This window comes from Desmodus rotundus, chromosome 1, assembly GCF_022682495.2.
Source record: "Desmodus rotundus isolate HL8 chromosome 1, HLdesRot8A.1, whole genome shotgun sequence".
Lineage (NCBI taxonomy): Eukaryota > Metazoa > Chordata > Mammalia > Chiroptera > Phyllostomidae > Desmodus > Desmodus rotundus.
Window position 1 is genome coordinate 110,624,231 of NC_071387.1, and position 24,502 is coordinate 110,648,732.

At 47.8% G+C, this 24,502-nt stretch overlaps 2 protein-coding genes across 7 annotated transcripts in view; one reads left to right on the top strand and one right to left on the bottom strand.

Annotated features, from left to right (window-relative positions):
- Window positions 1-24,502, top strand: part of BMERB1 (bMERB domain containing 1) — a 121,578-nt gene that overhangs the window by 93,332 nt on the left and 3,744 nt on the right. For 2 of the 4 annotated variants that reach the window (XM_045204379.3, XM_053929431.2), the window contains exons 5-6: window positions 2,869-2,983; window positions 4,276-4,358. In XM_045204379.3, coding sequence (XP_045060314.1) covers window positions 2,869-2,983; window positions 4,276-4,358 — 198 coding nt within the window. Of the gene's footprint in view, window positions 1-2,868; window positions 2,984-4,275; window positions 4,359-7,415; window positions 9,130-14,753; window positions 15,127-24,502 lie in introns of those variants that run through there. The other 2 variants (XM_045204378.3, XM_024571716.4) reach the window with 2 other exon arrangements.
- MARF1 (meiosis regulator and mRNA stability factor 1) overlaps window positions 18,477-24,502 on the bottom strand; it is a 43,090-nt gene continuing 37,064 nt past the window's right edge. For all 3 annotated transcript variants that reach the window (XM_024571375.3, XM_024571377.3, XM_024571376.3), the window contains exons 26-27: window positions 22,760-22,930; window positions 18,477-21,024 (exon numbers count right to left, since the gene is read on the bottom strand). In XM_024571375.3, the coding sequence (XP_024427143.2) occupies window positions 20,780-21,024; window positions 22,760-22,930 (416 nt within the window). In that variant the 3' untranslated portion in view covers window positions 18,477-20,779. The remainder of the gene's footprint in view (window positions 21,025-22,759; window positions 22,931-24,502) is intronic.

Consider the following 24,502-nt stretch of genomic DNA (forward strand, 5'->3'; position numbering starts at 1 on the left):
TTGGGGCCACGGTAGCCTCCGGAGCGCATGTGGAAGTGGGCGGGGGCAGGGCGGGGCAGCGAAGGCCTTCTTTGCCACAGTCACCGTGGTGCATGGCTCACCAGAACCGGGACTAGGGGGAGGAGAACAAGGCACTCTGCTAGAGCACACACATTTCAGTAATCAGGATAAACAATATTTTAAGGCAGTATTAAGATACCAAAGTAATGTCAAAAAATCCACAATGAAGGAAACACCAAAAGTTTCAATACAGGTGAGCTCAGTCCTGATACTCAGTGGGTAGAGGCCAGGGATGCTAAAACTTGCAGCGTGGGGGGCAGTTCTGCATGAAGATCGTGTTCCTCCCAAAAGGCCATGGGCTGCCCTGCCAAGAAGCATAGGTCACGCAGGTCCTAGGGCCAGTTGGCAACAGAGCCTAGTCCCTAACGCCAGTCCCAGCCCTGTTGATTGCCCAGGAAATTGCATTGTCCCAGTCACCTTTATGTGGAAATTCACCAAGCTTTTCTGTTTTCTTTCCTCTCCTGCATTCCTATTCTCCTTTCCTTACCTTCTCCCCTGACTCATTGTTAAGAGTCTTCTGGCTATTCCCTGGACTGGTACTGAATTTAGCTGAAAAAAAAAATGATGCTCAGGTAGCATATCAATAAAAAGATTAAGGAAAGAGAGCACTGAATGGCCAAGAAAATCATGTTTCACCAGCCAAGGTCAAAAAACAATTACCAGCTCCGGGAATGGAAAGAACACACGGGACCCTCCCTGACTTGAGGGCTTCTCAAAGACGAGCCAAGATGCCTCACCCCCCACCCCCGGCCACCTGTCACCACCGCTGTCTTAGAGCTGGCTGCAGAGGCCCCGTCACCTACCCCTGGACATAGAAATAGTATTTCCCTCTCAGTGTTATTGGAAAGGTTTAAACTAGTGATTCCAGGAGCAATTTTGCTCCCCGGGGGCATTGGACAATCTGCTGACAGTTTTTGTTGTCACACCTGGGGGAGGAAGTGCTTCTGGCATGAGTGGGTGGAGGCCAGGGTGCTGCTGAACATCCTACAATGCACAGGACAGCTCCCACAATAAAGAATCATCCAGCACAAATATCAATAGCGTCAAAATTGAGAAAGCTCGATGAAATGAAAACAAAAAGCTCATGAGAATATAATAGCTTTTAATTTATTAAGCACTTGCCATTTGCCCATTTATGATGTATGATTTGCTTTTCCTTCATTAAATAGGTATTTGGTTTTTTTGTACCTGGTTCAGTAAATAGTTGACCTGGTGGGCATTTAATCATTTGCGCCCAGAGTCACACAGGTAGGAGGGGTGGGAGCTTGGGCGTCAATTCTACAGGGAGGGCTCACAGTTGTGATAGGGACCACAGGCCAGAGAAACCAGTTTGGAGGCCACAGCATGGTCCAGGGAGGGGTGGTGGCTGGGACTAACGAGGTGTGCTAGTGGGGATGAGCAGCAAGTTAGAGGGTCACATTGGCAAGCATGTAAACATGTTAGGAATTAGCAGTGTGATGCCAGCAAGCAGTGGGTAAAGTTGGTAAGCTGGTGGTTCTCGATGGCAAGTAGGTGGGTGATGTTGGAAAGAAAAGGATCACATCACCAATCAAGTGGTAGTGCCAGTGGGTAGGTCAGTGGAGCCTGTGGGCAGGTAGGTGATGCCAATGAGCAGGTGGATGGGAGGCAGGTGCCTGGAAGCAGGTGAGTGGTGCCTGCAGGCAGGTAGGGGATACTGGCAGGAAGGGTATGTGACACATACAGGCAGGTGAACTACATTGGCTGGTGGCGTGGAGACTTGGGTGAGTAACTGGTATGTAAGCTGGCACATACCACTTTGAGCAGGAGGCTTCTCCCGTGAGTTGCTGGGAGTGGTTGTATCTGTGGAGGGCTGTAGCTGAGTGCCTGGGAGGCTGGGGGATGCCTGAACTGGAAGGAGATAGAAAACAGGGCAACTATCTTGGGGAGGAAGGTTTGTCATTTCTTTGGGGACCTACAAGTCATTACGGAACCCCTGAGAGAGCTGAGCAAGCAGGGTCCTCTGGTGAGGCTGTGGGCGCTGTTAACTTACCTGCTGAGGGCTGGGAGGCACTCTGCAATGCTGACGAGGGATTTGGGGAATCCACAGGATCCACCGTGGGAAAAGTGATGCTTCCATTGTCAGAGTAGCAATGGCCAGAGATCCAGAGGTTGCTAGAAATTCTACCCCCTTCCCCACTTGCCCTTCTGGTTAATGGGAGAAGTCATTTCTCTCTTATCCAATTATTACATTCTCTTCACCTTTGATTTTTTTTCCTCCAAACCTAGAGGAAATTCTTAGGCAGGCAGGCAGGCGGGCAGACAAGCTGCCCATGCTTTTTATCTTCTGAGCAGAGGGAGCTGAGGTGGGTTTATGTGTCTGCCCTCCTAGTTTTCTCAGTCCTCATTTCAGCCCTGGTTCTTTTGTTTTATCCTGGGCATTCTAGCCCTTGGTACCTGGGACAGGTCTGGTGCCATCAGCATGAAAGCCTTTCATCTGATAGATGGGTTTTGCCCTCACCAAGGAGTATTTCCCTCCCAGTAGCCCCACTGCGCCCTTCTCACCCTCTGCCTTCTTCGGCAGGACCCCCTTGCTGCACTGTTACTGTTTACTGAGCGTTTGCCACATCTGAGCTCTGTGCTAAGTCATTTACTAACATCCCTGCGTTTAAGCCTCACTGGGTGTATTTTACAGAGGAAGAAACTGAAGTTCAAGGAGGTCAAATCGCTTCTCCAAGTTCGCCAAACTAGTAAAATGGTAGAGCCAGGATTCCAACCCTGGCGCCTCAGACTCAAGTGATTTCAACAGTTTCATGTAATTTTTCTTTGCCAATGTTTCCTTCTTCCCAGAAAAAGAAAAAACCAAGCTGCAGAAGCAGAGAGAGGATGAGCTTATCCAGAAGATCCACAGACTGGTGCAGAAGAGGGACTTTCTGGTGGACGATGCAGAGGTCGAGCGGTTAAGGTGGGTGGGCGGTGTGTCCCCATGTGTACCAGCCTGTTGAAGCGCAGCCCTCAGCTTCCTTCCAAACCCGTCATCTGTTCCTGGGACTCACAGGCTTGCCTAACGTCATGGCCTCACCAAACGGTCCCCGCACACTGGATCCAAATGAACCCAGCCTTCTGGCCTGAGAACCCATTTCGCATTCGAGAGAAACTCAAATCCAGCTTACAAAAAGTCTTACAAACAGTGGATCTTCGCTGAATGCCATTCCAGGAAGTGAGCAGGGAAAAATTACATCACATAACACATGAGGGTGCTTCCTACACATTCTCTTCACTGAACTTTCTCTCAATTCATCAAGGCAACTTCTAGAATCTTCTGTTGGCTTCTATAGAAACTCTGTCCCCTCTAATGACTTGCTTCCTTGCCTGCCCTGTTCACTTCCCAGCATTGTTCTATTTTTTCCCCTCTCATTGGTGGTTCTGATGCCCTGTCAGAGTTTCCTATTTGCAGACATGCCCACGTCCTGGATCTGGACAACCATGGGCCCTGGAGCCATGGTGCACCTGAAGACTCAGGAGGAGGCTGGGCTCAGGAAACATGAATGTTAATTCTTGAATATTCTTATCCTGGAGCAAAGCCTTTGGAGCCCTGCACAAGGAGGGGGCCTCATGGGCCTCTTCAATACCAGAGGGCAACTTCCTCTTCATTCTCTGTGTCCTCTTGGGTCATCCCAGGCCCCTGGGATGCACCTTGCCCAGCTCAGTCAGGAGCAAGCTGCCTTTGTTCCTGGGGACCCTTGGAAGAGCTGAGATGACTTGGCCTCTGAGACTGCCACGTATCTTGTGGAAGCAGGGTGACTTAAAGGCACAGGGTCAGGAGAGGTGTCGCCCAGCTCACTGAACCTCTGGCAGGGAGATTGGGTCCTGTAACGTTCTAGCCTCTGCCGTGGGGTCTCACCCATGCTCTGGGTAGGCGTTTACTCCATTGTTGATATGTGTCTGCTTCAGAGCAAGCTCATCAAACACAATATATACATACCATACACATAACACAGAAAATGTATGCACTCCACCCACACATAACACACAACATGCAAGCACCATCCACACAGCATGCATGTATCTACTTACATATACAACACCACCATACATGTACCATCCACACATAACATGCAATAACATACACGCACCACTCACAAAAAATATTACATGCTCCACACACTTAAAACGTCTTGCTTCATTTCATCGATTCCTTGATGCTCTCCTTGCTTACTCAACTTTCCTCTTGTCTTTGTACATCTGTCCTTACAGGGAGCAAGAAGAGGACAAGGAAATGGCTGATTTCCTGAGAATCAAGTTAAAACCTCTGGACAAAGTAACCAAATCTCCAGCCAGTGAGTGCATACATGATTTCTTCTCATCCCATCCAAGAGAAAGAGAAATTGGAAAGAGGTCTGGGTCCTGGAGAAGGCACAACAAAATATGTATTAGAGATCAAACTCATGCACGGGATGTCGGCAGGCAGGGGCAGCTTCATGGGTGTACGACCTGGGTCTAGAAGGGTGCTGGGATTGCATCAGTGTTCAGCTGTTGCTGTCTTAAAATTCTTAAGAATTTTGGAACAAGGGGCCCTGCATTTTTGTTTTGCACTGTGGGGGGTGGGGGGTTCCACCCGCAGGGTCCCCCAGCTGCCACGGATGAGAATAAGTCTACCAAGACACGATCTGCTTGGGGAGGAAAGGTGGCCCATCTCTCAAAGGAGAAGGGCCAGGAGCCTGTTCCTCAATGGGCTTTAATTTGCATAGGAATATAGGGATTATATGTAAAGCTCATCAATCATTGTCAGGCAGTAATGATCAAACAATAGATAACATTCAAAGAACTCTAAGGACTTATTTTGAGTCAGGGTCAGATAGTTAAAGGGCCATAAAACTTTGGGAAAACAAACTCATTTCATATTTGGATCCTTATCATTTAAATTGAGAGTATTAGCAAAGTAGGTTTCATAGGATTTTATGCATTCTTTCTCGGGCCTGATCACCCCAGGGAACTCACCCTTTCCAGCACAGGGCTGCACCCACCTCTGGCATTGTTTGTTTCAGGCTTCAGTCTGGCAGGGGAACTAAGGCAGCCAAGAGATTAGGAGACTTCTTGCAGACACAATGAGGACTCAGGCTGTGTCAAAGCCAGGGGGTGAGGGTCCATCACCCCCTTTGTCTATAGCCCCCCCAAGTCCTTCCCTGTGGGCCCCTTTGTGACTTGATGCTCTCCTTGCTTACTCTGCTTTCCTCTTGTCAGCACTGCGTATCTTAGCTCGTCCCTCCCTTGAGGAATCTTACCTGTCATTGGCTAACCGGTCATCCACTCAGGGCCAGGCAGATGAAGTGAAAGGGGGCAGAGGCGATGCCCCTGCCATGGAGATAAGCTTTGCCTCCTTAATGGCTTAGGGTCCCAAGGTCTCTCACTCAGCCTTAGCCATGGGTGGTTACAGCTTCCGAAACCAGGCAAGGCGGTTCCCAACAGCACTGGGTTCTACAAACAATGTAGCCAGTTCTAGCAGCAGGTGCCATTGTCTAAGATAGTTTGGGGCATTTCATAGGAGGAGTGGGTAGCTTGGAGGTGGAAACTGAGGCTCAGGGAGCTCTGGCCTCTGTTGGTGTTGGAATTTCTGAGGCAGTGGAGCCAGAGTTATGCTTCTCAGAATATTAGCTTCACAAGATACTCAGAGCATAAAGGGTTTTGTGTGAAATAAGTTTGGGAAATGCTGCACATTTGGCCGTCTCTGTGGAGGGCCTTCGTGTTCATCAGCATATTCAAGTGAGCATGGGTCCCGCTGTCAAGGGACTGTCTTCTCTTTGTTGATCCTGCGAGGCTGCTCTCAGTTGTAACAATGGATGCCCAATTCAAACTGTTCCTAGCAAAGAGGGGATTTGGAAGAGCAACAAGAACCAGGGCTTCGGGACTGGACACTGTGAACCCCTCGCTTTCCTCTCATTTCTCATCCATGTCCCTCTTTGTATGTTAGCTTCAGTTTTCTCCTACTACCTAGGTCTTTTCCATGGGGCCAGAACTCCAGAACCATAACTTGGCAGCGGCAAGGCAACAGCACAGATTCTCTCTTCTAGTATCTAAATATATAAATCTCAGGGAACAATTCTAACTGGCCTTTCTTGGTTCATGGCCCCACCTCCTAGGCCCGTCACTATTATCAAGAGGCTGAGATGCTGTGATTGGCCAATCTGTGTCACATGCCCACTCCTGTAGCCACAGGGACATCAGAGGTATCAGAATAAAGGGGGCTGGAAATCTTACTAGGAAGACAGAAAAAAGAATTCTGGTAAGAAATCAGAACACCAAGCCTGCACCACATTCAAGGAGCCACATGTGGGGTCCAAATTTACACTACTTATCTGGTGCTGGAAACCCAAGTTGAAAAATTAAAACTGATCTAAAACCAGTGAAATCTCTGAGACCCCAGGAAAGGAAATGCAAAATTGCTCAGAATGGTCCCTTTGGCATTCCGTAATACACAGTTCACAGATAAAATAATCCCCATGAAGATAAGCGCTCAATAAAAATGTAAAACCAATGAAGAATTGAATCACCGTGAGAGGGGTCTGTGGATACAACGAAGAGAAAAGAGAATGTCTGTCTTCTCCAAAACTAGAAATAACAGGTTATCTAAAAGAGACAATAAGTATATTTAAAATTATTATTTAAAGAGGTAAGAGAAGGACTACAACACAAAATGAAAGAGCAGTATGCTATGAAAAAAGAATAGGTAGATTTAACAATTAGCTTTCTAAAAAAGTATTGTTAATGAAGTAAAAACTCAATGGATTAACTTCAGAGATACAATTGAAGGGAGGATTCATAAATTGGAAGACAGAGCTGAGGAAATTACCCAGAATGAAGCACAGAGACAAAATGATAGAAAATATGAAAGAGAAGGAATAAAACATGGAAGATAGAATAAGAAGGGCCAACTTACATCTAATACACATTCCAAAGAAAGAGAGAAGAGAATGAGTGGCAGAGGTATCTAAAAGGCTATTGAATGAGCATTTTCCAGAATTAAAAGATGTGAGCCCTCAAACTAAAGTGATTTGAACAAAATTCCCATTTGTACATTCACCAAATACTTCTTAATGCCAGACCCTGTGATCGGTTTGGTAGATATTGTACAACGGCAAGGAGAACTGAACAGAATAAGGTCTAAAACTGTGACCGGAAGCTGAGGACTGAAAGCCAGGTAACTCACAGGGCAGTGGGAACAGTCACGTGACCATATAAAGTGCATGCCAGCTCTCCACATCACCTGATCTGTGGAGGTAAAGCAAAGCCTGGCTAGGGGTTGGGATGGACTGGGGCTGCAGACGGTCAGGGCTCTCCTTACCTCACTTCTCCCTCTCTCCCTTCTTCCCTCTCTTTGTGCTCCTACTTTGCTGCAGGCTCCAGAGCCGAGAAGAAAGCAGAGCCCCCACCTAGCAAGCCCACAGTGGCCAAGACCGGGCTGGCGCTCATCAAGGATTGCTGTGGGGCCACCCAGTGCAATATCATGTAGCCCTCATATGGGTGCCCCCGGGGCCATGGGGACCGCCCTCCCATCCACTTGTTTTCATAGCCCCCATTTCGCTGGGGCCCAAGAGCTCTCAAAGATGGAAGGGGTTGAAGGCAAGCCTGTGACTGCCGCCAGGGGCCGTGCGTGCAGCGGGCAGGCCCGGCCGCCCTGTACAGAGTGTAGCAATAGGGAGTTCCTCACCGTCGCATGGCCCTCCCCAGAGCATGCCAAACCCAGGAGTCTGTCTTACCTTTTATCCAACCACCAGGAAAGGTCCTTCCTCAAAAAAGTATATCTCCACTTCTATCTAGCTGTATCTAACCCACCATATGAATGACTTGGAGAGGGGCATGACCCCAGGTGTGTATAGTTGTGACTTTTCAACAATATAGCACCATGTTGGACACATCCCCCATCCACCTTACTAGCTCTGCTGTCAGGCCTGCCTCAAGGGGCACAGCTCCCATCCCCTGTCTGTCCTCTCCCAGGGGCCGTGCCCTGGAGGGCTCCACACAGCCTACATACCTTCAAGACACAGAGGGCTCATCTCTAGAGTAAGCTGGTGCATGGTATCGTGGTCACATCTCCTGCTTCCTCCCCTCCTGTGTCTGGGCACGAGTCACATCAGGAGCATAACAATTCACTCTTGGTTCTTCCTTCCCTGGTGATGGCTGCCCCAGGTATGTGGAACAGAGGGGATGGGGGCCTTGGCTGGGGCACACCCAGGGCTCGGAAGAGGTAACAGAACACTGGAGGCACCAACACTAAGGCAAGGGCAGACAACCAGGGGACCCCAGAGCAGACACTGACCCGGGAGCTCTCCCCTCACCCCAGAGGCCACCAGGAGGTGTGCCAGCAGGACCCCACTCACCAGCCTAAAACACAGACCTCTGTAAACAACAGCAGCAGGCGGGAGAGGTGGCCTGGCCCAACCGTGTCCCATCATTCGGTGGTGTATTTTAACCAGCCTAACAATTCCGCCTGTGTAACTTGATGTACATATGCTACCGCCAGCTCGGCACAGCCCATGTGACCTCTCTGTACAAGTGTGTCGTGACCGGCCTAAGTAGTTAGCATAGCTGAAGATTTGCTGATGTGCAATCATCCACTGAAGAAAATAAAAATGGAAACCGCGTACACAGCACTTTCAAAGCTTTTACTTTTTTCTTGACTATGGAAGTGATCCACGTACATAGGAAGTCACTTTAAAAGTATAGAAAGTAGAAAGAACTTTTGGGGGGTTGGGGTTCTTTTTTTAACACCCAAAATTCCTCCAACTAGAGACCACTCTGACATTTTGGGATAATTCCTTTTAGTTTTTTAAATGCATTTTTTTTAAGTGACTGGCATTATGCTGTACCATTTTATAACCAGTTTTCTCTTCTCACTTAGCATTATATCACTATCATTCTCCCACATCATTAAAAGCTATTTATAAACATTAAACCCTCGTCATAAATATTTACAATGACTGCTCAGTAATCTTCTGGATATACCATAATTTGCCTATTTCCTCATTATCGGACATTTAGGCTGTTTATGGTTCTTCAGCATTATAAATAATACTATGATAAACATCTTGGGGATAAAGCTTCATCTGACTTCCTGATTTTTCCTGAAGATAAACTCCTAGAAGTAAAGTTTTCTGACCACTAATGAGTTGCATTTAAAAAAATATTTATAAATTAAGAGTAAATCTGAATGTCTGCCAAATCACAGGCACTTCAGAGTGACCTCTCGGACTGAGGACCCAAGTCTCGGGTCGATGGCTCTCCCCAGGGGGCAGCACACCCCTCCCTCGCAGCCTCAGATGTGTTTCTACTTCAGTCCCAGCTTGGGTCTGCACGCACGTCCTGCCATTCTGAAGCTGAAGAGGCTCCCTGAGGCCACTGCCAGGGCCACCACACTGGCCTCAGTGAACACTGCGTCCTCCATTGCCCAAGACCCAGCATGAAGCCAAGCTTTAAGAGCTTTCTAGGTCTGCCATAACATATTACCTGAACCAGGGAGGCTTTAAACAACAGAAAATTATCCTCACAGTCTGGAGTCCATACATCAGAAATCGAAGTGTCGACAGGGCCATGTTCCCTCTAAGGCTCTAGGGAAGAATTCTTCCTTGCCTCTTCCAGCTTCTGGTGGCTCCTGGCAATCCTTGGCTTCATCACCCCAACCTCCACCTCAGTCTCTGCAAGGTCTTTCCTCTGTAGGCGTATCTGTGTACACCTCTTTTTATAAGGACACCAGTCATTGGATTTAGGGCTCACCCTAAATCCTGGATTATCTCATCTTGAGTCTTCCCTTAATTACTTCTGCAAAGACCTTATTTCTAATAAGGTCACATACTGAGAGAGAAAGTAGACTTGAATTTTGGGGGGACGCTATGCAACTCACTACACAGATGCTTCTCACACTTGCAATAAAAACTCGGGCTGCAAACGGTCCGGAAGGCCTGACCTCAGACCAATTAAAAAGCAGCCATTCACCAATTTAATGAACCAAAGACCATCGAAACCCTCAAATCCTGCCTGTAGTACATCTGCAGAACCCTGGGGTAGGCCTAACTTATGTTCCTGCTCTTCCTATTGATTTTTTTTTAAAAAAAAAAAACACCATTTATGTAGGCTTTTGCAGAAGAGCAGCAGAAAATAATAGTTCAAGATGCTCCCAGATCATTAGGGCTGTCCACAACACTGGGAAGCCTTGCAGACCTCAGGACCCACAGGCCTGGACTCGCCCCTTTTGGGAGCTGGGGGAGGGGAAGGGGAGGATAATAGCCAGAGTAACATTTGTTGAGAGCGTATCGCTATGCACTGAGCCATGCATCCACATTTTCTCTTCTGCTCCTCACATCAACCCCTCGAGGGAGAGACCCTACCTACTGTTACTTTCACATTACAGAAGAAGTTATCCATGTTCCCATGGATAACTTAGCAGTGGGATCACCATTCAGCATCCATCCCCTGTAACCTCAACAGTCCTGTCTCTTCCCACCAGCCTTTAAACAAATCTCTTCCGTTAAGAAACAGCCAACCTTCCATTCCAACTTCCTGAGCAGCCACCACCTTCTGAGACTTGTTCACCATCTTACTATCTCCATTTTTCTCGTCTCTAACTCCCTCTTCAACCTATTTTAATCTGGTTTCTGCCACTCTCTTGTCACTGACCCCTTTCACCAGGGATGTCTCCATTTGTTTATATAGAGGAAAAAATCTTTTTCTTTACCCATCTTAGGCTCTCCAGCCAGGGCTCTGTAATTGAGCCCAGCCAAAGACAGCCAAACAAGAGTGAGACAGAGAAGTTTATTAACTTACGCCTCCCTCATGTTCACAGGGGAGCAGCCAGCAATGAGTAACGCAAAGAGGAGGTTAGGGCTTGGGCTTATGTACCATCTTAGGCTAAAAGAAAGGAAAAGGGTTTCTGGGGATTCTGGTGGGGGGAGAGGAGAAGGCAAGTTATGGGAAAGTGATTGGGATGGTAGACAAGTGCTGTTTAGTGAGGTTTGTCGTGCAGATGTAAGTCCTGCCTTCTCCAGTGGTAAGGGTGTCCTCTTCCTGGTATGGGAGAAGGAGACACCTTTTACAAATGGGAATTTAGACTTCCTTTATAAATGGAATTTCCTTTATAAAAAAACCCCTGGTGTTTAGAGCTTTGCGTGCATCTGCTGGTTCTCAATGGCCCTTAGCTTGAAATAATCCATGTGCCAAAGAGACACCCTCATGTACATCCACCGATGCATGTCAGCCCTCGTGCTGCCCTAGCTCTCTGCGCCAAGCCACCACACACTTGACTTCCGAGGCACTCCACTCTCTGCGTGTACCTCCCACCACTCAGAAAAACATTGATCCAGTCTTTTTAAACTCTCTTCCTGTGCTCAGGACCTGGCCCTTACCAGTCCGCTCTCCCGCTCTCCTGGTCTTAGATGGCCGTCTGTGCTCTGATGCTCCTGGATTCTCTCTTTGGCCTAGATCTTTCTCCTACACTCAGACCCACGCCTTCGACTGCTTCCTGAAGACCTCCGTTTGGATCCAGAGTAGGCACGTCAAATGTGACATGTCCTAAAATATGGGTCTGCAAACCAGCCCACCACTTGTTTTTGTAAATTAAGTTTTATTGGCATAACCAAGTGCATTTTTGTAGGGATTGTCTATAACTGCTTTTGTGCTACAACAGCAGTTGAGTAGTTGTGGCAGAGACCACCTGGCTTACAAATCCTAAAATATTTGCTCTCTGACCCTTTAAGAAAAAGTTAGCTGACGCCTGTCCTAACTTCCCTGTGTTTTTCATCTCAGGAAAATGTACCATCCAGTTACCCAACATTATCCTAGGACTTGCCTTTGACTTTTGTATTCTTCCTCACACCCAGACAATTTCCAAGTCTTTAGCATCTGCCTCCTAAATTTCTCTAGACTATGTCTACACCACCCCTCCTCGGCTTGGTCAGCCGCAGGAGCTTCTTAACGGGCCTCCTTAGCCTTAGTCGTTCTCCACGCAGCCACCAGGCGATTTCCTTTATGTGAACCCAACTGTCATCCCCCTCTGTAAAGCCATTCCTGCTGCCATTAGGGTGACATCCATGTTCTTATGTGTGACTTAAAGGCCCTCTTGGATCTGGCCCCTTCCTGCATCGCTTTCCTCATCCCATCTGCTCACCTGGGTCCCTTTTTGTGCTGCGGCCACAGAAGGCTTCTTTGGGTTCTTTGTTCTTCTTGCCATGTTCTCTGTTGGCCTCTCTCCTGGACTTTGACATGTTCGTCCCCATGCCAAGAACTCAGATTCCCTGCCAGCTTTTTCTCTCATCCATCTGTGTGCCACTCTGAGGCCAAAGTGACATTCCTAATGTGCAGATTTAACCAGAGGTGTTGCTTCTCAGTCTAAAACTCTCCTGTGCCTCCATCTTGGGTTAAGAGAACAAAATGAGTGGAAGCAGCTGGGAAGGAAGAAGAAACACTGAGTGTCAAGGACAGTGTGTTCCGCAGCATCGAACTTGACCCAGAGGTCATGTGACTTCAAGAACTTTACAAAAAGGGTCCACAGGACTTTGCAATAGAATGGGGTTGGCGTGAGCAGTTTCAGCCAGGTGCTGGCATGAGAGCCAGATGCGTCAGGCAGGGGAGTGCTCCCTCACCCACTGTTTCATAGGAGAAAGGGAGGGATCATCACCTCTATTTGGCAGATAGGGAAACTGAGGCTTAGCGGAGGGAAGTGATTGATTAGCCCAAGGTCACACAGCATGTAAGCGTTAGAGGCAGGACTTAAGTCTGAGAGTATGGTGAGAGCCAGACCCAGGGTGTTTATTTCTCATTTCTAATTCCAGCCGCATCACCACCCCATTCCTTGTGGAGCTGAACTCAATTAGTGATTCACGGCCGCTCCAGCAGTGGCTGAGCCTCTTACAAACGTTAACAGTCCGGGGTGGCTGCACAGCCCTGAGATGCAGGAGCTCACAGCTCAGCTCCTCTGCAGCTTGAGAAGAAGCAGTCAAAACCTGCCCAGTGCTACCAGCCAAGACTCAAATGCCTGTCACCAGTAGGACAGGTGGGCGGGCATCAGAGAATACTGGCTTGAGGAAAACGCCAGGTCACTTTTCCATTTGTTCATGAGTTATTTCCAAGAGCAGCATTAGGTAATGGGTAACACAGAGGTGAATCAGATAGGGATGGTCCTACCTTTGTGCAACTTATATGCTAGTGAGAGACAAGGACATCAAAGGAAGGCAAGGAGAGGCCTCCTCCCCAGTGTTAAGTCTGAACAAAGCCCCCTGACCAGTGGGATTAGCACAAGGGAAAGCAACTGAGAAAAGTGACTGGGGTGGGGCTTGGAGTCAGCCTGCCTGAGTTAAAACCCCAGCGGCAGCGCTCCCTGTGGAAGCCCAGACCGGCAACATGGAGAAAACAATGGGAGGATTAAAGGAGACAATACGAGGGGGGACCCCCCCAAAAAGCAGAATTTATTTATAAAAAATTGTGCATTTATTCTTACATGTTTAAACTCCAGTCACCTTCAAGTGCTGTCCATTTGATGTAATACACCTATCAAGATGTTTCCACTGCTCGAAATAGTTTTTGAACTCCTCGATTTTGATGGCTTTTAGTGCTTCTGCCGTTTCGTATTTCACCTCTTCCATATGCTCCAAGGACTTCCCTTTGAGGACTTTTCAATTCAGGGAAATGGTGAATAGGGGGGTGGGGCACGGAGGTTATGCTGTTTTCGGCCAAAAACCGAAAACACTCAGCCGGGTGGGGGCAAGTGTGCTTGTAAAATCACCCATCATGAAATGGGCAAACTCAGTGAAGAGACCTCACAAAACATTCACTGCAGCCAAATGCAGCCTCTCACAACAATGCCAGCTGGTGCACTGATACAGATGGGTCCCTAAAACATCCATGTAGTGGGGAAAGCCTGTACTATGAGGGGCCGGCCCTCCAGAATATAATTCTGGGTTTTTTTGGGATCCCCCCCTCATATGTGGGAAGGGTATAGAAGATGACATGTCGTAAAGTCGATTATTATTGGTTACATCTAAATGTAGGAAGCTGTGAAATCAAAAGGCTGAGGGTCTTAGAGGGCCTGGGGCTGGAGGGTAGGGAGGAAAGGATAAGGAAGTCCCTCCGGGTCCTGCCCTCACGAAGGTGACAGTGAGCAGACACATGAACATGCTGCAATGTGACAATGTTGTAATCCCCACTCCAGGTACTACCTCAAGATGCCTGTACCTTCCCTGGGGCGTGCGGTCCCACAGTCCCCCCTGACCCTGCCTGGGACCCCGCCAGCTCTCTGCAGTCCTCACATCTGTTCCCATGGTCGTCCCCTCCCTCAGCTCCTGCTGAGTCCCATGTCAAATGGGGCCCTCTTCTCCACTCACCATGGAAGCCACAATGCACAGAGCCTTGGAACCCACAGCTGACTTTCTAGACATTTATGGAGGTGGGAGGGAGTTACATCACAGCCACTCAGAACAGTGAAGCCTGATGCTTAGATTCCCCATTTCCACCAGCTCTGCCACCAGCTGCCATTTGGTTCACCCCGTCCCCAGGCCTCTCCTCCTTCCGCCTTTAGTGGAACCATGGGGCTCCTTGCAGCCTTTGACTACCCTCAACTCTCGGCGCCCCCTACGGGCCCAGAGAAGCCTCAGCTGTGCTGCTAGCCAGCTCAGGGCTCACCTCCCACCCACAAAGATTTATTTCTCGACTGAGAAGATGTCTGTGGCTCATTACTCCTCCTCCCACAGAAAAAGCAGCTACCCCACACTTGGGTTTGATGAACAGTTGTGGACTTGCTCCATCTCACGAGGGCGGAGGTAAGCACAGAGACTGCAGGAACGTGGGAGGGGTCAGCAAACAGAGCCTGGGGTTCAGGGGCTTTCTTGAGGGAGGACACATCTCTGCAGCAGGATGCAGCAGGGAGAGGAGTTGGAGAAGGTAAGGCTGAGGGTGGCATGGGGGCGGGGCCCACTGCCTTGAGGGCCTCTCAGTGTCCCTCACTGTCCCCCATGCAGAGCTGGAGCTCTCTGCATTAGGATTCTCTGAGTTATAAGCGACCAAAACTCAAGCCAAACAGGCAAATAACAAGGGCATTTTTTAGCTCCTGGGCCGGGATGTCCCTGGACCTAGAGTATCAAACAATGTCACCTGGACTTGGTGTTTTTCCACCTCTCCCTTCCACCTCCCTCGTGCTGGCTTTGTTCTCTGGCAGAGTCTCCATGTAGAGCCTGTGGCAACAGCTCCCAACTTCTGGCCTCCCTGGCCTCCCAGAGTAACACTCTAGCAACTTCAACACAAATTTCAGCATGGAATCTCCTGGGCTTGGCTTGGGTGGTGTGGAAATATAAATTAAGGCATATAAAAATTTTAAGAGTTTGAGCAAAAATCGATTCAAGTTGGGCAGCATCCAATGTAGCAGATAGAAAGGAGCTCCAAAGAGCTGTGCAATGAAAGACTTTTATAGGCAGAAGGGAGCAGGACTGAGAAAGTTATTACACCCAGCAAAAAGTGAGTTGGTCATTACCGGGTTATGCTTATGTTCCTTATTGGGGATGGCAGGGGTTAGGCAGATGACCTAACTCGGGCTGACTGAGTGATTCTTCATGGACTGGCTTAAGGTTCTATTTCTGGGAGAGGCAGAACTACAATGAAGTCTCGGTTTGATGTTGTGAGGCTTAGCATAAGTGACTCCATTTTGGGCCTGTTGTCTTGTTTTAAACAGTCCCAGGCCCTTCCCAGAATCACTTGCTGGGCCAGAGGGGTGTGACATTATGACTTCAGTTGCAGACATGATGTCACATCACCCTTAAATCCTACAATGTGTATTGAAGAGCACAGGTGTTCTTTCACATTCCAGTGACGCAATACCATTACCTAGTATTTACATTTTATCAGCTTTCCCAATAATTTGCGTTATGGCCACTCTCCTACTCCTCTATTTCGGTTGTGGCCCAAGAACAAGCTTTGCTTTTCATTGCCACACCTCTAATCTCTTTCAGTCATTTCTGTCTTTCATGACTGACAATTTTGAAGAGCGCAGGCCAGGGGTTTTAGTAGGTGGCCTGCATTTTAAACAGGTTTCCTTGGTGATGAGATATCCTGTTTTGAGAACCACTGCCACGGAGGGGTCTTCCTGCCCAGCCCGCGTCCTGCTGCCACAGGGGAGGCAGGAAGGCACAGCTGGGCCCACATCTTACTCATTGGTGTGCCCACACCTGGCTCAGAGCCTGGCACCCTTGTGGGAGCCTCAGTAAAGACTGGACGTGGGAGCTGTGTAGACCAGGGCCTCCAGCCTGGCTGTGCCACAGAATGACTTGGGCAATGGCTCAGCCTCGCCAGCCTTACTTTTCCCATCTGTAAACCAGTGTGAGGGTGCAGCGTGGCTTGGTCTAGCTGTGTTTAAGGGCCCTTTCAGCTTTGATGCTTGGTTGTTGGCTCTCAGGAGATTAAGCTCAGACCCCCTCCCCCATGTTAGAAGCTGGATAGGGTGTCTTAGGCCTCCTGTGCCAATCACTAACTCTCTCATCAACCTACGGATCATCTAGAAGGTAGGGCCTGTGACTTACTTCTAACAGAAGATGATGGGGGGTCACTTCCTTGATTAGCAGAGTGGAGGAGGGTTCTCCTTGCTGGCTCAAGGAGCTAAACTGTCTGTCATTTTGAGGCAGCCCTCGTGGCAGTGAACTGTGGGTCGCCTCTAGGATTTGCAGCTGACAGCCAACAAAACCTGGGGCCCTCAGTTGGAAGAGGAGGGAGGTGGCAGAGGGTCAGCAAGGGTCAGTTCTCAGAGTCCATGCCTGGCCCTGCGTCTGGGAAGGCTTTCGGGCAGAGGGGGTAGGGGACAAGGCCTTCATATGAGCTGCCTGCAGTGGTGGGAAGAGATGGTGTGTCACCTCAACCTCAGCTGTGCTCCTGGCTGGTTCTCCACTGTGGCGCCAGTTCCTTAGCTTCCACCTACAGTTGTTTCTTCCTCTTTTCCTCCTCTGTGCCCTAGACTCCCCATTTCCAAATCCTCCCTTCCCAGAAAATGTGAATTATTCTCACCTTGCTGAGGAAAGTTCATCTTGTCCCACCCACCTAAAGAGTGGTGGCGGAGGGAGGGGAGGGGGCGGGGTTCTCTCTTCCTGCTGTTATATAATTTGCCAGATTCATCCCAAAGGCAACCAGTGTCCTCACATTCCAACCTAAGCTGTTCCCCAGGGCTGCCTACCTCCCAGAGAAAGACTAGAACTCTCCTAGGAAACAGACTCGACACCTGCCCTGAAAGTATTAATTCAAACAAGCAAATTGGATCTGTCATCTCTGCACCTCTCCCCATAGAGTCGAGTCAGAAAAGGTTGATGTAATCACATTAGCCGTGGGAGACGGGCCAGCTGTTGCACAAGCCTAATGGAAAACAATGTGGGAGAGTGCAAGGCCAAGTAAAGCACTGGTGAGGATCACGCTGACTGGTTTATGGGGTGGCGATCAGGGGTCCTCCTCCCCCAGCCCAGAGCCTGTGATGTGACCTGTCCCAATCTACAGAGCAAGAGGAGGCTATATAGCAGGTCGCTGGTGTGGGAGGAAGCAGGGATGCTCCCGAGCCATGGCTCAGTCTTTGACCACTGGAGCGGCTAAAAACCGGACAAATCTCAAAGCACGATGCTCCCTGTAATTTGGAGACAGATGAGGTTAACTGCGCATGTGGAGGCAGGTCCTAGATCACATCTCCTCTGCATGGACGGGTCTGCTTTTACACAGCCATCTTCTAAGCCACCTTCTCCAGACTGGATGGGAAATGCACAAGGATAAACGTGAATCCCCATTTCAAACCCTAAACTAAGACCCACAAAACCTCCCTGCCCTGCTCTAAGACGGCACAGCGGCAGCTCAAGCTTTTCTGTAAAAGTTTGTTACCACAAGAGAGGTTTTGCAAGGATTTCCAAAGGTCTTCAAGTTTCCTAACGTTGGTCTTTTAAAAATTGCACTTCATCAAGAGGCGATTTACCCAAACGCCCAAGTCTCTTCTAGGTCCTTTGAGATTCATACAAGGGGTGAGCGGTAACAGTGTCATGGGACGGGCTTCACAATGGAAACTCATGACAGAAGTGTCCTCTACGTGGGCTTACTCAGAAAGCACGCCTGGCAGCGACCAAGACCAAGGCAGCCTGCAGAATGGATTTCCTTCACAGGGGGAGAGCCTAGCAGTTATCCTGGCTTTAGAACCGGAGCGTTTTGTGGTTACTGTATTTTCCCCACATGACCACAGCCGAACTAGGTTGGAAACCTTGGAGGGCCCTGAACACCAAGGGCCCATATTCAGTCACCTGCCAGGGCTGGATGCCAAATTAAAAGGGTCTCCAAAACGTCAGACCAATTTGTGTGCCACCTCAGATTTTCAGAAAGGGCGAGAAGCTGGCGGAACCAAAATGAAAAGATGACACGAGTTTTAATCCCTCACCTCACACACACTCTCACTTGGAAAACTCAGATTGGATGCTTGCTTGTAACGTTTATTGACAACTGTTTGGTCCCAACACACAAAACAGCACTTGAACCACAAAAAAAGTGTTCAAACAAAGTAGACAGTTGAGAAAAACATCTTTCCCCCAAGCCCCATTCAAAATAAACAGTGCAAGACGGGAAAGGGGGTTTTGGTGGTAACTTACGTCTTTTTTTTTTTTTTTTTTTTAAGATAAATCTAGTCTGGTACATCTTTCCACCCAGAAATAAAGAATTTCATTGTCTTAATTCTGATACATCATTTTGTCACATCATTTAATTAAGCCTCTGGATAAAAAAATAGACAGCAATTGACTGGCCATGGCAGAATGCATTATGGACACAATGAACTTCTGCTGTACTTTTCTACCTTCAAACAGCAGGTGTTAGAGTCACACATGCAGCCCAGGCTGACTGGCGACTCCAGCGAATGGTGCAGCCACACTCACACGAGAGCACTTAACTTCAGTCTCTTCTTTGTTTGCCACCCAAGAAGCTGCTCTTTGAGACTGTCCCTTGTGACTTGTAATGGTTCCTTGTGACTTGTTTTTAAAATCCACAGTTCTTTACATGAGAGCAAAACTAAAGTCCAAGTGTGCAAACTCAGCCTTATGAAATCTCAGAATAAGGCAACTGATTACTCAACACTAACTATATCACATTGTTTAAAAGCTTCTTTTAAAAAATTGCACATTTGCATTGTACTTCCTGTCACACTGTCTATAGAGGAAATGCCTTCAGCGGGATTCGCAGAGCGCCACCATGCTTAGAAGGCTTTTCCAGTGTAGTTCCGTCTTGATTGGGGCTATGTCTTGAGAAATGGGAATCACTGGCTTCGTAGAAAAGATTTGGGGAACAAAAACCTAACTTGTAAAAATCTCTTTATAGCCCTTATTTTGTGGCATTTTATCAAAATGCTGGCTATAAAATCAGAGCCCATTTTCTGGCTTTCCAGAAATTACAAAAGATAAACATTTCCCCAAAAGAAACCATCTAACAAGTGGAAGACCTTTTGCCAACAGGCTCCGTCTGCTCTATGAATGCATCCGCCTTCTGCCCAACAAATACAACCCATTGTAAGTGTCAGGCTTCTCCAGGAGGGGTGAGAGACTGCCAGTCTGCCTCAGCCACCTCGGGGCGAAGGTCATTCCACAGGGCAGTGCTCTCTCAAAGGCTGGCTTTTCCCGAATACCAACATCAGATACCACAAAAAACCTGAACATGCTTCCAGCAGTGAGAAGTAACTGAGTTAAAGCAGACACTCCTCACACACACAACTATTATACACACTTAAAGCTTCCCAACTGCCAAAACCAGCGCTACGTTGATTGACCTTGGCCTTTATATGTTCAGATAGAATTTCTGTGTGTTCCCAGTGGAAAGAGTATCAATACTGCCCCTGATCTGTAATTTATGCATTGCATATTTTAGAAAATCAGACACTCTTCCAAACATTGCCTCTTGACACACAATAATGTGTGTTGGACTTCAAATGCTGACTTTAAATTCACAACACCAGACCATCTCCTCTTCCTTTACCTAAGGTATATCAGACTGGAACTTGACATAAAAGGGAAGCTTAAATCATCCTCAACTTTCTAGAAAGCTCCTACATGGAACCCCAAAGTGGAAACACTTAAAAATTTTGTGATGAAACCACATTTGTCAACTACAGACATAGTTAAATAAAAAACAAGGCACTCTTACAAGTCACATGGAAGTCAGAAACCTTCACATCCAACCTGAGAATACATTCTTACCTCCCGGCCCACCCTTCTTCAGTGTGTGAACACACAGGGTCACTGAACAGGCTTTGCTTCGAGACACATCATGCATATAATTTATACTGTCTGAAAATACCAGTAAGCAAAGGCTTAGAGACTACATTATGCTACACGGGGCATTATACCACCGATGTGGCTTCATGGAAGTAAAGCTACTTCCTCCAGCTGAGTTCTTACTGCTTCCTTCTTATGGTACACCATTCTATTTCATAATAATTAAGAAAAATTTGGTAAAATATATTAAGAATTCTTTAACAAATGCCAGAAGTTTTTGTTTTTTTTTCCTTCAAATAAGTGGGGTAAAAAAAAAAAAAGAAAAAAAAAAAGAAAAACAGCTCAAAGCTGTGTTCAATGTAAAAGGAACAAAACATTATGGAATATAGCTAAAGATGAAGGAAGTGGCTTCTAGGGGGTTTTCATTAAAACAGCAAAGGCTGGGTTTTTTGAGCCCACTTTTGTGTGTGGAATCAGACAGTGTTTTCCCATCTTAATTCTATGTTCAAAATGAGTCAAAGCTTGGTTATAGGTGCAAAGGAAAAGTTGGCTGCCAATTTTACTCTATTTTTGGGTTGCTTTTTGGCTGGGCTTTCCACAGGGTCCTTGCTGAGCTGCGACTCTGGGGTTTCTGAGGAGGGACAGGGAGGCGCTGGGGCAGCTGCTGAGACGCAGGAGGAGCTGGAGTCAGAGGTCGGCTTTTTGTTATTTACTGGTGCTGGAATTTCAGTGCTCTCCTCTTGGTTTAAAATCACCATTTCTGTAAACACAGACAAGCAAAGAGATTCAGTTCTAAACCTGTAAGAACTATTAGTTTTCAGTTTCTCTCTCATATTTTCACAAAAAATGATATAAAAATAATCCCCCAAATGTCACACTCATGTCTCCATTTACACATTAGCTGTGTGACCGATATTACATATCACAGTCAAATATCTATAAACTACATCTCAGCTCTCCCCGGGATTACAAAGTATTAGAGATCTTCACTTTTGGCTACAAATAAATGGGCAATGACTTCAAAACATTTTTTTCCCAGTTTGGATTCTCTGCCCATTCACTCTCTGTCAGGTACCTAAGGATCCACAGGCCACATGTGACTTACAGACTTTCAGACCAGGAGGGCATCCAGGCCCATTCCACTGATAGAGGACCTTATGCTGTGTGGATGTTAAGGTCAAGGTGGGGAGTAAGGGGGGAGTGGCAGAGTCAAAACTGCCCTAGAAAATCCAGGAAGTCAAATGCAACCGGTTTTCCTGCAATGCGGCAGGTGCTCTTTCTCTAGCCAAGCCACAGGTGTTTGTCTGCTGCATATACAGAGCCAGGTGCTCGGAAGAGATGCACTGTCATACACTGGACTTCCCTGCGCGTGCAGAGGGCTCTCTTACCAAAGGCACACAGAAGGTGAGAGTGGTGGAGGGGACAGCGTAGACCCAGCTCCCTTCTCAGGCTGACACACTCACTGAGGAGAATGGCACACAGAACTGCCCACACCATTCCAATTATTTTCTCTCTCGTCACACGTAAACGCACCCAGCCTACAGCCCCACGGAAGAGCTAGTATCAATCTGCCACCAGCTCTAGTCACGCTCCAGGGGCTGGATCTTCTCGTATCAGAAGCCAGGTGTATGGTCCCCCGTCTCCTATTTTCCAGATAAACAGCCTCAGTTCTTTCCCCGGGCAACAGTGCCGAATGCTGCGTGAAAAGACAACGGCTGTGAAATCCACCCAGTGGTCAGGAGGCTGTCCCTGTGGTCTCCTGGAAAGCCGCATCAGCAGGGCAGGCAATGTCTGGTCACGACAGTAAAGATGACAAGGGAAACTCCTCGTCAGAGGAGGTGAGCCATCCTCTCAGGTCAGGTGATACAGCAGAAAGACAAGAGGCCTTGGGTTCAAGTCTAACTCTGCCACTTCCTACCCAGGCAGTCCAGAGCCAAATTCATCTCTAGTCATGATACAAGCTATGCCTGTCACCTAACCTGCAGAGCTGAGGTGGGAACTAAACGAGCCTGAATCTGTCAGTCCCAGTGCAGGGTCAGTGCACAGAGAGCCAGGCAGCGCCGGCCTCGTCAGCGTTCAACCCCGTCAGCTTCCTCTTCCTTCTCAGATCCCTGTGCAGAGTCTGGGGTCAAGACAAAGGCTGCCCCCTCCCTCCCTGACTCATACCCTCATAAAGCCTCGCACCCTCTGGAGTCATTCTAGACAATCTGCAACAGGTGACATGTATATGTGGCGACGAGTGTGCCTCCTTTACAGCTCAGCTGCATCACTCATGACTCACCATCATTCCCTTGCTTGCTCTCCAAGCCACCTCGGGCTGTAAGCCCAATTTTGGAAGAACCTTAACAGGAAAAGAGGGTCCTAAATAATCAGGACAGGTATTTTGTGCCTGGGAAAGTAGTTTCTCCCCACCTCTATCATACACGGAATATATTGGAATGGTGATTTTATTTTTTAGGCCAACAGAGAAAATCCCACAACATAGAACATCCTACCAGAAGGCTCTTGGGGGTGTTCCTCAAACTGAATGAGATCAGCAGACTGAAGGACAACAGGATCTGGTCTCAGCTGAGGGGACGGCAGGCAGGAAGGGACAGGCGCACAGAGGAGGTCCACAGGGGAGTCGCTGGTCAGGCGGAGAAGCTCCTGCTCCGTGGGACAGGGCCCTGGACAGAGAAGGCAGGCTGTGACTCGACTCAGGACAGCAGTCCGCCACGAGTCTGTGCCTGAGGCTTTCTTTCGAAGCCTTAAAGATGAAAAACATCAGAATGTACTCAGAACTCAAGGTTTAAAAAGAGCCATTAACAGAAAGATCTGGGTCTCCCTCTTTGGTAAGTGAAATGCCACAGGCCAGGACCTCCCCAGTGCCCCATCGGAGAAAAAGGGTTCCATAGTCAGCTTAAGGGAAATAACACACCCTTAGGGAGGGTGAAAAATAGTTAAAGGAGCAAGGCTCAGCATTACAAGACTTGGATCCAGGTTATGTTGCTTCCTAGCTGAGTGATCTTGAGTAAGCTACTTAACCTCTGGGAATTTTAAAGATTTTATTTATTTTTAGAGAGAGGGGAAGGGAGGAAAACAGAGAGGAGAGAAATATCAATGTGTGGTTGCCTCTCGTGTGCCCCCTACTGGGGACCTGGCCAGCAATCCAGGCATGTGCCTGGACTGGTAATCGAATCAGTGACCTTTCAGTTTGTGGGACAATGCCCAACCCACTGAGCCACACCAGTCAGGGGACCTCTGGGAATTTTCATTCCTCATTTGTAGAATGTAGATAACTACTCCTGAAGGTTGTTCTGACATCTGAGAGAGACGAGTTACTTTAAGGTGCATTATAAAATGTAAAATGTTGCATAACTGAGTTATAAACACAGAACACAGTAACACCATCTAATAACTTGCATAGTCCAATTAAGAGAAAATTGTCATACATAGCAATGGATTTGAAAGTCTCAATAAAGTTAAAATTGCTATAGAATGCAAGTGAGCTGACTTCTATCTACAGAGATGGTTCCATGTAAAATCTAAGTGACTCAATGTTGTTTGGAGTAACATTAATGAATTACCGTCAAGTCTCTCCCAGGGATGTCCTGTGACAAAGACTCTCCTTGACCCAACTTTAGTCAAGCTCCTCTTAGCCCCCATCTCCGCTAGACCTTGACCTTGGCCTTCCATGGCTGTCCTATCCTTGCTGGGTCTTAGGAAAGACCTTGGGCAGTCAGTTTATTGTGAATCCTCTAGCCACACTCTCTGATCAAGTCATTCAACCAGCACCCCACCACTGTGATGTCTAAGTCCTTGGCCTGCCTTCAGCAACAGTCCTCTTGGGTTGGTTGGGCTAGAATCCCCCTGCCCCTGAAGTTGCCCTTTAGGTAATTTTCCATCCACTGACACCCTCACTCTGCTCCTTGACTATAAATTCCCACTGTCCTTGTATTCAGAGTTGAGCCTGATCTCTCTCCCCTAGTGCAGCAGAGCTGAACCTCTTGCAATAGTCGTGAACTACTGTTTAACAAGAGTGTCAGAATAATTTTTTCCTTTAACATCTGAGTTGGGTTGACATGTCATCTTGGGAGTGCCAACAATCCCTTAAGAACCTTAACCAGTCAACCATAAAATGCCATCAAATGTAGGTCAGTTTTTTCTGTTACTAACCACATACTTTGAAAAAATGTATGAATACTTAAATAAATGAAAATGACCCACTGACATCTCTCCTACCCCATCCCCACTCCAAG